The sequence below is a fragment of the Gambusia affinis genome, linkage group LG02 (genome assembly GCF_019740435.1).
Source record: "Gambusia affinis linkage group LG02, SWU_Gaff_1.0, whole genome shotgun sequence".
Taxonomy (NCBI): Eukaryota; Metazoa; Chordata; class Actinopteri; order Cyprinodontiformes; family Poeciliidae; genus Gambusia; species Gambusia affinis.
This window is the reverse complement of record NC_057869.1, coordinates 5,389,403-5,402,510: the sequence shown is the minus strand read 5'-3', so window position 1 is coordinate 5,402,510 and position 13,108 is coordinate 5,389,403. Positions and strand designations below refer to the sequence as shown.

The window sequence follows — 13,108 nt, the reverse complement described above, 5'->3', positions numbered from 1 at the left end:
TAACACATGTCAATACAAACTGACTGTCTTTTTTCTCTCCCAAAAGAGGAGAACCAATGCACCCAGAGCATACAAAACTATGCTAACGATATTGATAGAAAAATATAAAAATGCAAGCATACAGATGCTGTTAACAGTGGTTACAAGAAAAACCACATCAGTAATTGCAATTATTTCTAAATGAATATAGCTGATTAATTTCTATGTAATGTTCTGGTGGGGAAGTTTTGAGGCACATGCGCTAAATGCCATAAAGACTTCAAAATACCTACCTAAATAATATCACAGCCATTGAAATGACCTCCAAATACCACAGTCTGACTGAGCTTATATACAGCATGACCCACAAAGGTAGCACCCCATCTTAATGTGCAGACTGAAGACTGCTGGAAACCATCCAACTTAAAAAGCAACTTTTTGTCTCTGTCTCTTGCTGCTGCCATCTGTTCTCATTTCTGTTTTACAAGCAAGGCCAAGCTGATCTTGAATAAGTGTACTTATTTGGGTGTTAGTTTGATTTATAAGTCCTTCATAAACATCTTTTGCAGACCACATGCAGGCTCCATTACTCCTGGTGGCAGTGGCCTATTTTTATCGGAGGAAACATCCCCACACACTGCACGATTTACTTAGGGTTGATTGAAGAAAATCGCATGAATTTCAAGGTTTTGATAAAGCCTCAATAATCCTTAGATCTTGGGACAACTCGACAATTGTGAGATTTTACTGGAAAAAATTTCTGGTTCAAGAAGAGCAACACAGTTTGGTGGATTTAATGGGTCTGCTGCAATCATCTTGGATTCCGTTATAAAAGCACCCCATTAGAGCTTTTACTGTGGCATCTTTGCTTTGACAGGTTGGTTGTTATGGTTGAATCTATCCAGTAGCAGGGAGGAAATATGCTCCCCTCCAAAGCCTCTAGATAATGCCAAACTCGTGAAGAGACACTTAAATGTTTTTTGTTTGTTTGTTTTTCCTTTGTATATTTCTCAAAAAATGCTTTCATAACATCACAACTTTAAACTGTTAATTAAGACACTAAAGAAAAGTAATTGTGTACCTCAAGAGTGTTTTAGTTCTATATCGGGACTAAATTTGAACATTTATTTCACCTTTAAAAATAAGCACAAACATTTGTTTCTGTTAAAATAGTTTAATTTCTTAGCTTATTTGTATAGGGACAACTAAACAACTGCACCTGAGAATTTCACCTAATTTGGAATATAATATAGGCATGCTTTTAGTTAAATAAATAGCATGAATAATATTATAAAACATTTAAGATGCAAATACAAAACAGAGTAACACATAACTCTCATTAAGACCAGGAAAATACAAATTGCATAACACCACATCCTTTTCCACCAAACTGAATTAAAAACAGGCAATTATTCTTGAAGACTTTCCAAAAGAACTGAATAAGTTTTAGTCTTAAATAATGTCAGTCAGAGTTCAGTAGTTATCTGCAGGTAAAAAACAAAAAACAAAAAAAACTTGTTTAAGCAAAACAGCACCCAGTTTCACTCTTAAAGAATAGTCTTGTATTAAAGCCTATTAGGTAGTTTAATGAAAGATATTTTAAACAAACTGCGTGTTTGAATTGCATCACAGGTAGGTTGTAAATCATCTCCTAACATCATCATTGTACTATGAATAAAAAATGTACTGCATACAATCTTCTCTTTAGAGTCATTGGAGTATATTCAGTCTACATAAGTGTCATATTTTATATTGCAGATAACACTAAGAAAATGTGTCAACATAAAAACTGCTTTGAACTCAGAGTTAACTTCTTAACAACATCACTGGGGCATGCTGCCAAGCAAACATTCCTCTCATCACAGAAAGTTTAATTATTGAGGTTGCTGACCTGGACCTAGAGGGCAACTTGTTAGAAAGATAAGCACTTGCTCCTTTGTCTTTTGAAGAAACATAGCGCTGCTTTATTCTGCTGACATTGATTTTGTTTGAAAAGTTAATCATATTTATGGAGATGGATCCTTAGCTCTAAAGCATAGATTTGTTCCACAGCCCACTAATTTAAATCTAGCCCAACCTCTGTCCTGCCCAACATGCTGGAGCAGGTCCCTGGGAAAAGATGGGTGCCAGCTCTGCTTGCCTGGAGTGAACACATATCAAAGCTTGTGTCCTCGATGATGGTGGCCAGACGACCTGAGTTTTTACAGCTTTTAACAGATATATGAAAAACTCACAGCAGAGCTGGACATACACACAATTCCAAATGGACTATTCTTCACCGGGCATTAATTAGGCCAGAAAAATTTGAATCAACAGTAGGAGAACCATGATCTACTTATCAAGGTAGGCGGCATCTTTTCCACAAACGTTTTTGATTTGATCACTGTGACTGAAAAATGTAACATAATTAAATTACCTGATTATATTAATTAATTTCCATTTACTTCAGGTAATGAACTGAGTCTTAAATAATCTAATTGAATTGAATTAGAAGGTGTGTCCAAACTTTTGGTCTGTACTGTACATACAAAGTATATATCAGTTTCTTTCCTGCAGGATATGAAATCAGACTAAACTTATAAGGTTTTTGTTTGTTAAGTGATAGAATATTAAGAATATAAATCCATTCGTTTATAATTGATCTTATCTTGTCCTTGTAAAGTTGCTGTGCAAGAGGCAGGATACATCCTGAACATGGTGTCAGCTTTTATTTTATTTTATTCAAAGTCAGAAGTTTGCATGTTAAAATTGCAAAATCAACTAAGAAAAGCACTGATTATGGATAACATCATGACTTAGTAAACCTCCTCTAGTGGAGGTAGAGCTGTGGAAGAAGGAACTGAAGTAAAAACAGAAACAAACCAGAAAAAAAAAAAAAAAACCTGACTAATGAACACTAATAACAAAACCCAAAACAAATCCTAACACTTTGATGATAGTTTGATACATCTAAATGCAATAACTGTTGTTGAAAACATGATAAAATAAGGAGTGGCAGTTTGAGATTTTGAAAATCCATAGGGCTTCTAAATATACTGAAAAGCCATTGGAGGTCACTGATTATTAATAAATTAAAATGCTTTTGAGATACACATTTTAATTCTGTCATCATAAATACTGAATAATCTGATGCTGATTACATGTCTATCAAGTTTTAAAACTAGTAAATATCAACTTTCAACACATCTGTACGATGACATAAATTTTGTCTTTTATTTACCGGTACTTCAGGAAATGGATGACACTGATAACAAATGAAAGTCAGTTTCAGAGAATGCTCTGAATTCAGATTCTAAACTATTACTATGTAGTGCAACTCTCTTGACTGAGCAAAGGAGAGGAACTTCGTAACTGCAAGAGGTGATTGGGAAATTCAATAATTTAATAATTCAGGAAGAGCTAGCAGATGCTGATGTGGCAATCTGCTAGCTATCTGCTGCAATCTGGAGCTTTTAAAACTGAACCCAAGGCAAAGGAAACCTCTCATATAAAATAAAAAAGTCATGAAATTTACATGGTACAGAGCTGATGTAAACAACAAACATAAAAATAAAATAATAAACTTGAGAGAACAACAAAAAAGTACAAGTATCCAATGAAATCTAAAAAACACGACGGAATCAATAATTACAACTTAAAAAGAACAACAACAACATAACAACCAAAAAAAAAAACACAATGATTTCAATTAAAACTCCCATTGGAAATATGTTGAGAATTTTGGAGAACAGATTGTGAAAAAATGTTTCTGTTGTAGCTCTAAAGAAGTTTTCATTTATCATGTGTTTCTGCATGCCACATCCACGTTATTTGGCTACGGCATTTTATGTAACGCTGTATAAGTAGTAATGGTGTGTATTCTGAACTCAAACACCCAGACACAGAAATCTAATTCTTTCAGTCACTTTCCAAAGCTTCTGACTATAGATGAGGGTAGGGTCATAGATCGATCGCTAAATTGAGAGCTTCACCTTTTGGCTCAGGCAAAGCTCTCCACATATTATTAGATAATAATCATTTGGCTTACAGCATAATCATCAAAGAGATAAGACGGATTTTTTTTTTATTTTTTTATCATTGACCTACAACTCAAAACTACCAGCTGAAACATGATACCTAATGTGCTGAATTATAAAGAGAAGCAATATGTTTCTCACCTGAAGGTTGCCTTTTATGCTGTCCAATTCCTTTGACGTCTTTGAGAGCTGATGCAAGATGTTGCTTCGTTCACTGAAGACTTCTTTAAGCTTCTTCTCCAAACCATCGTAGCTTTGTCTATCGAGAGGAGAGAGATTTCACAATTTAATGTTTGCCATGAGCTGAGGAAATGCAATCATCAGAGAGCTCTTGAGCGATAGATGTGTTTCAACTTGCAGTAAAACACTTACTTTTAAAATAAAACATCAGAGAAAGAGAGACACTAATATCTATTCAGCAGAAAAAATATTAAATTCTCAAAACTTTATATTTCGTTTTATATTAACTGAAGCTTGAATTAAAAAAAAAATAACTGTAAAATACAAATCATTGGGTCATTGATCAATCAGCAGTCACACTGCAACATTTTACAGAATCATTTCAAAAAATGGAACATTGCACTAAAATGTTTTGTGCCAAAACATGTTTAACAAAAATTATTGAGAATAACTAAGTATGTTTATTTTGCTATATCTAACAAGCAAGCTTATGATAATCCTAAATGCTTTAATAGGAGGCAGCTTTACTTCCTTTCATGGTCGTTTGACCAAAAAAGGAGTTGCTTAATTTTTAAACAACCAGGATACCAGAGTCTAAAGCTCAGACTCTGAAAGGATCTTCTGGTGACCAAATCTATTGTGGTAATGTTCCCTATGTTGTATAGTATACCAGTGTTTTGAGAAAAACAACAAAAAGAATTATGTTGCTCAAAAAGTTAGAAACAAAAGAGATTTTGTGAATGTTAAGTTCTGTAATTTCTTTGAAGCATGCATCAATCTTGATAAACTCTTGCTCTAAATAATGCATAGATACTAAGAAATAGAGGGTGAACTTCACAGTATACTACTTCATCGGAGTCAGGGAATTTTCTGTGTTGTCACCATCTATTTTAATTTCTTTTATGTTGAATTATCGACTGACAATTTAAGGAAAAACTATCAGTGGTCTAAGAGAGCCTATATTGGCACCAACACTAAAGAATACCCTTTGAATGCATTCCCTACATGGTCCTTATAAAACTAAAGGACAGCTTTTGATACGGCATCCTATAGTTTCATCGTATTTGTTCTGAGGTGCGAAAAAATGCCTTAAGAAATTTTTTGGTCCTTACACAGTCATGGGAGTCCTGAATGATTCTATAGAAATGAAGGCGTCTTTGAAGTTTTAATTAGTAATCCACAACTGTCTTTCAAAATATGAAACAAACCAGACCATAATATTCAAGTAAGGCAGATATGTGCTGATCTAGAAAAAGGTGGGAAACAAGATAATGTGAAAAAATAACACTGTCTAAGGATATTTACCCAACGACAAGTAATTCTGTTTATTTTACAAGTTTTTCCATACTGTTACTAGGAATACCAAAATTGTCAAATGTCCTGAAAAAGAAACTGAGTTTCATAATGTCTTTAAAATAACTGAATACAACTTTATTTATGTTATTTTTTAGTTTTTGGTTTCAAACTAAGCAGAATATACGTTTTTTTTTTTGTTTTTTGTTTTTTTTTATAAATTAGTCTATATCTAATTAGTCTGATTTTATTCATCTCCTTCTCCACTCAGAATAATTATTTTCCTTGATTTCTGTGTATAGTACGTTTCAGCAACATGGTAATTAGAAATTCCTTAGCGTCAAAAAGGTACAGTCAGCTTGAATAAATTCAAGGAAAAACCTATTTATAACTAAACAAAATCAAAATTAAAAAGGCATTCAAAGCCAACATACAACAGATTAAATGGGTCTCTATTTTTTTCTTCTTTGTGGATAAACTGGCAAATTGCTTATATCTGTTCCTAACACTTATTTCAGCTTGCTTCCTCTTTTTTTAACTCATTCTTGTGAACCAGAATTTGCCTGAGCTTCCTCTTCCTGTGAATAAAAATAGAAAACAAAAACGCTTGTGGATGGAGCTTATAGCTCCACTGAATCTGAAACATTATTCTGAATCCATGGCTTCAGTTCAGTCTGGGCTTTCTTCCAAAAACTCTCTGCACCCTGTGTCATAGATCCCAGCAGCAGATCATACACAATAACACATAAATCACTAACAGAAAAGCAACACCTGGGAAATAAATAAATAACACAACGTACTAAATTCCACACTTGACTTGCTACCATATGGCATTGGCGGGAAATTTATTACAGGTTCATGCAACAAGGGAAGATAGGGTGAGAGAATCCTCCCAGTCTGCCGTATTATTCATTACCCGATGGAATTGGCCCTAGGGTATCCATGAAATGAATAAGGCCTGTAATTTGAGCCTCACTGACACAGAAACATGTATATCAGAAGGACTTAAGTTTTGTTTATTTCAACGACCCAATTCACTGTAAATTCCACACTTGTGAAAACAAATAGTAACAGCTATATAATTGTACTAAAGAATTCAGTACTCTAGCATGCTCTGTCCAAACAAAGCCTATGCTTGTTTGAGTTGATGACAGCTAAAATGCCTGACACAAAAAAAGATTCCAATCAGAAATGGCTCCACCAGGCAAAGGCCCATAAAGCAGCAGTGATGAGATAATGAAATCCTCTTTTTTTTTTTGGAGCTGTGCGAATGGATCCCTGGCTGTCATAATGAAACTCATCAAACTCCTCAGATTAATAGGGAGGTATCATTTAAAGAAGCAGATTACAGAGGACAAATATTTCTTTACCCTTTGAGTCATAGCAGATTTCAGAACATTTTTCCCTGCATACCCTGTAGTGGAAATAGAACTGCTGATGCCATTTGAAGCACAACAGAAAATTAAAGTTGATTTAAAAAATGCTTAAGACACACTGACCTCTAAATACCTGTAACTGTACGTTTATCACATTTAAGAATGTCAGACATGACTTGAATTTTAATGAGCTGCCTTAAACTAGAGATTAAGTTGAAACACTGCACAGCTTCTTGAATGCTATATTTGAAAAAGTTCTCTATAGAAAACAATTTTTTTATGATGACTTTCATAGATTTGGGTCACTCTTTGTGCAGACTAAGCACTAGTTTGGTGTATGCCTATCTTATTGTGGATATGGTACAGGTAAGTGGACAAAATTAAATGGCCATTGGTATAACAAGAACAGTAACTCTAAAGCACGGTGTCTGGTGTCAAGCAACGTTTAGATGTTTTGTTTTTCTTTTGTTTCAAATATATTTCCCAGGTATGTTTAAAAGTGTAAGCTTTTCAATCAACTTCCATCATAAAAAATGAAAACAAGTGTTTTACAAAATATCTTGAGATATTTGGACATAGCTTTTAGTCTAGTCTCTGCATACATCCATCAAAATATTCAAGGACATATTGCATAATGGACTCAGCTCATGGTTAGCTGCATTCATATAATCAGCATCAAATTAATCTTTATGTCTAATGTCCATATTGCTTCATTATTTTTTACATTTTTCTCGGAAGAGAGTGGTGCTGGGAAATTATATCCTTGCCTGTTTTGAGACTGTATTGGCTATTGACTTTAAATTATGCAGTGATATTGAAGATATTCTCCACCACAGACTGTTAGCAATTAGCTGCAGTAAACATGAGAAGCTCAGTGTGTGTCAGCAGGTTGAGTAACCCAATGCCTTCCGCTCCACAACATAAGCATAGCTATTTCTGGAAAATTTACAAGAGACGGACAGCATTTTAGACAAGGACAAATTAAAGGATTCCCTGGGGCTCAGTGCCTTTGGAGGCCTCTCCGCTATGAGACCTGTCACTTTAATACCCACCAACAGCCTCGTCTGAGCTCTATCAATCACGCATTTCAAATGTCAGCTGTGCACACAATTCAGTGAACACACAGACAGCAAGCTGCTATCTTTTAGGCATAACCAGATGTTTTTTTGGACACAAAGTAGCTTTCCAGATGGAGATATTTGAATATTTCCAAACAGCTTACAGACTACAAAAAATAAAGTCTCACTTTCTTATTGAGTCAGACTACCTTGAAAACATGAACACAGCGAACCAAAAAATGATTGTCGAACACACAGAAACTTTCCACACTGAATTATTTGTATATTTCCAAAAAGTGTATCAGTTAGAGTACCATATAAACATAAGCATTTAGAACTTAACCCTCCTGTTATGTTCTGGGTCAAATTGACCTGTTTTAAAGTTTAATTTTTTTTTTAATAGTTGGAAGTATTTTTTTGCATGAAACCTTTTGTATCTTAATAGATACACTCGACATATAAATTGAAAATGTATTAATTTTACACATTTGCACAAGCCCCTGGATCTACTTTTTACATAGATACTGTTTGGATCAATCTGACCCGGCAGTCAAGTTAAACTGCAAAAAAATATTTAAAAATGTCCAATTCTATATGCTTCCTTGCAGCTATGAACCATATTTGACCACATACACACAAACACAACACACCACACACATACATGCACATGTGCACGCACACAAACCCACTTTCTCCCTATTCTCTTTACTTCACTAGGAAACTGTGAGAAAGCAGGTGTTCATATCTCTTTTGATGACAATCTTTTCTGCTCCTGTGGGTAAACTCCACCCACAATGAGTGAACACTCAGCAGAAGTGGGGGAAACATAAATACTCTCTGTATGACTCATTAATCTTGATTTTAATCAGCGGGTCAATTTGTGTGTCTCAACTTCAATTATGAAGATCACCCATTGAAAAAAAAAGTGTAATATAATTTTTATTTTTTTATTTTTTTACCAAAGATCAATTTCAAGGAAATTATTGTTTATTTTTGTGTCTAGTTTTTTTTCTTTTTTTTTCAGTTGACATAAAAAAATTTATATTCCATTTTTTATGTCCAAATGAGTAAAGGAGTAGGTTGTCGTCATTGATCCATAATTTCTAAGAAATGAAAAAAAAAAAACATCATTGCTCAAATATTGATTGTAATTGATAGTATTAGAGTTAATAATCAGATACAAAATGTTTTGGAGGAATTTTTTGGTTTATGACAGAACTGCATTATTAAACGCTCACCAGGTCAAATTGACCCACAAACATTTTTGCTGTACCCTAGAAACGAACCTAACAGGAGGGTTAAAAGTAAATTAACACAAAGTAGATTAATACTCAAACACTGGCTGTGTTGCCAAGGAGAATATTCAAACTTAACGTAACATATTTCTGATTGTAAGATCAACAGTAAATATCTAAAGTTTTTGAAGGCAGTATCCTCAAAAATTCTACTGAACATAAAACATCCAGCAGATTCTGGGCAGCCAGTGGTTTAAACTGTACTTCCAGTTTCAGGCTGGATTAATTATGCTGTTGAAACTGGGAAAATAAATACTTTTAATAAGGAGGGCTGCCCAAGGCCTGACAGCAAATTAATATATTCTTCTAGCAGAGCATGACCACCATACAGCATCTAAAACAAAAGTCAGTCATGTTTACCAACTGCTTTATAAACAAGGCAGACAGCAGGGAATATTAATTGCATGCATGTCAGGGGATGTCTGACACTAAATCTGCCTTAATTGTTTAGTCAGGGGAAATGATGAAACAACTGGTGATGAGGAAGCCAATTTTGTTTGGTTAATAAAGGTCAGTGCAGTTTAGAGACCTTGAATGTCTCAGTATGTCAGAATATTAGTTTTAGATGTTCATTTGATTTTTTTTTTTTTTCTGTTTTGTAGTTTTAAATTATTCACAAAAGGTAGACCTTAAAATATTAACTGTAACATTTCTCCACAAATAACTTCTGCTTTACTAATTTGTGATAAGTATTGCGAATATGCACTAACTGAAACAAAGTTTTTTGTCACTTCATGACTTTTCTGCAGATCCTGTGTTAAAACAATTTAAACAGACTCTATAATAATAAAAGCTGGGTTGCTTTGTCAATAAATGCAGGGTAATTTCAATTTACATATTTATTTACATATTTATGGCTCAAACTGATAAAATTAAGCTAAGCCAAACCAGTTTTACCCATAGGTAATTACTGGAAATATTGTTAATCTTATGTGTTTTCTTGTTTATTTAGAAAATGCATAGTGAGAATAAAAATTAAAAAAAAGTTTTCCAACAGATTGTACATTTTGATAACAGCTACCATTAAATGATCTACATTTATCAAGTCAGTCTAGCATAAAACTAAACTAGTGAAAGAACATTTAAAAAATGTACCAGATCCTTTTAATTCTTATCCCATAAATTGAGTTCCTCTTTAGTCATTTTTTTAAGCCATGTAATTCTCAACAGTGAGAAATTTAGGGCATTGAAAAAGAAATACTTAGCATATTAGATGAATAATTAAATGATTACTCGAAGGCTTTTTAATGCATAAATAGGAGACACTTTCTGTGCCTCTGTTTATTTCACCCTACGTCTCTGCATTTAGCTACTAAGAAATAATCACTACTTTTAGGTAAGTACCTCATGAAAAAGGAGGGAACATTTTCAATGCTGAAACCTCCATTTCCCTTTACTCGCATAAAACATGTACACGCAAACCACAAAAAAGTCTAAACATACAGCTGGTTAGAAGAAAAATGTCTCATCGTACCAACAAAAAAATATGAGCTCATATAACCTTGAGTTTGTCTTAGTCTTAATTCATTTGGTCATTACATTGTCAATTTTCACTGTGACATAAAATTTTCTTTATGATGCTATGTTTTTATTGGACATTTTGAAGTATATTCTTACACTGAGAACAATAACAACTGATAATCCACACATGAGGAAAACCTAAATGTTGAAATTGCAGCTCATATCACAGTGAGACTCATTCAAGGGAATGATGATCTACAGCGAGGAAGTCACATAGCTGCAGGACTGGTGCAGACGCAGTGATGTGGACAGAACAAATGAGAGGATCATCAACTTCTCAAGGTCCTGACCTGAGAACACACCCCTCAGCATCAGTACTTTGCAGTAGGGAGTATAGACAGCATTAAATTCCTTGGAGAGATCTCTGACCTCACCTGGTCAAAGAAGATCATGGTGATTGTGAAAAACAGCCTTACAATTTCAGAGGAAACTCTAACCTATCAAGCCCTACCAGGGTCCTCTCAGTGTTCTACAGAGCTGTGGTTGAAAATGTTTTGACAAACTCCATCTCAAAGTGGGAATCCAGCTGCATTATGGCAGACAAAGGTCCTGTAGAAGATATACAAAGGAGTGGAGAAAGTCATTGGAGTGTCTCTATCATCTGTCCAGCATCTGTTGCAGAGTTGCTGGAGGAAAATAGCACTAAATACTGTCAGCGATCCAAACTGAACTGCTGCTATGAGGCAAATAGTATCACATGTCCAAATAAAACTGCTGAACTGTGATGATGAGATTAATTATTTGTCAAAAAAAATCAAAAATACAAGTGGAAAGGCAGAGCAGCAGTAAACAGATGCAAATTTGGGGTGCAAATCAAGATGCATCAGTGTTCAGGTTTTTGTATCAATAAAATTTGATCCGTTTTATGAGCTATTCCACACTTTTATTTAGAGACATGATCCCACCCAACTATTAGATTTATGTTGATTATTTCTTGTAAGACAGTTTCATGTTTAACTGTATTTTCCCATCTATGTTTCTAAAGTAAATCTGATCATTGCAATTGTTGAGGCCCGAGTCATATTACCCAAAGACCAGAGACCCACAACCGAAATGAACAGCTTTCAGCCACAAGCTGTTAGAAAGCAAAACAGCAGATAGGATTATGCACTTTGCATTATTTGATCTATGTTGTTTTTTTGGGTAAGTATTCATTTAGTTTTAATCTTTCTGAGAGAAACATTTTAACTTGAAACTTTGGGGTTTGCTATTCGATGTGCAAGTAAATTATTTAATATCTGGACTTTGTTTCTTGGTTTAGATGATTATTCTACTATCATTTTTTATCTACAGAGCTTGTGATTCCTTTTAATTTTTCAACAATATTGCTTTACTGAAATTATATATTTGCAGTTTTCCACAGGGGTGGGTGGACTTATTGGTTCCAATGGATTTATCTCCAAACTAAGAACTACTACCACTCAAATGGCTTTAAAAGCATCCAAAGAACATCTAACAACTGCAACCTTCAATTAAAGGTAGAATTTGAGTACATCTAATGCACTTTCATCCATTTGTTGTTTTCAAAGCAGATATTCTAGCATCAGTAATTGTGCTATTATAACGCTAGATAGGGATTTTTTACTCTAAAATGGCACACTGGCAGACTTCAACGCTCGGTATCCTGAGCGACAGAGTGTTTCTGTGGGAGGGTTTAAAATATTTTTTCTTATGTTTTGACAACGTCTAATCAGGCTTTCATTCTAGTGCTCTTGGTCTATTCACCAATGAACAACATGACAAAGAAAACATCCAGATATTCAGAGAACTAAAATGCTATGATTTTCTTATTTTTAAGGCTTTTTGCAGTTGACTGTAATAAAAGCCACCACAATGCCTTGTATGCAAATAATATATTGAAGCGTTATATTTTATGGCCATAAGCACAGTTTTGAAGAAAAGGTAAATATCTCTTCTTCTGATTAAGTCACCACATTTATTTTGTAAAGTTACAGGTATCATGCTCTTTACAGTGGAATACTTCATGTAACTGATTTATGTCATAGTAACAAAATAACAAAAAACACATCAATCCATCTATTTTCTTATATCCTTATCTCCTCAAGGTTGGGAGGGGTGCTGGTGCCAATCTCCAGCTGTCAACAGGCGAGAGGCAGGCTACACCCTGGACAGGTCGCTAGACCACCGCAGTAAACAAATGATCATTAGAGAAAAATAGTAGAAAGAAACAGCTCTTAAGCAGTCTTGCTTAACAGTACTAAAATCCAATTTACTCCCCATTCTATTTCATGCTGCAAATATTCTATCATCCTATTTCACTGGAATATCAACAGACCAATTCTGGACTGCAGGGTCTGTTTGAAATAACTTTTTCTGCCATGCCGAATGTATACAGGAACTTGAGAACTGTGGCACATCATATGTCAAGT

At 34.3% G+C, this 13,108-nt stretch overlaps 1 protein-coding gene across 2 annotated transcripts in view; it reads right to left on the bottom strand.

Moving 5' to 3' along the window:
• The window catches only part of luzp2 (leucine zipper protein 2), a 185,510-nt gene that overhangs the window by 71,212 nt on the left and 101,190 nt on the right, over positions 1-13,108 (bottom strand). For both annotated transcript variants that reach the window (XM_044142202.1, XM_044142211.1), the window contains exon 2: positions 4,137-4,254. In XM_044142202.1, coding sequence (XP_043998137.1) covers positions 4,137-4,254 — 118 coding nt within the window. The remainder of the gene's footprint in view (positions 1-4,136; positions 4,255-13,108) is intronic.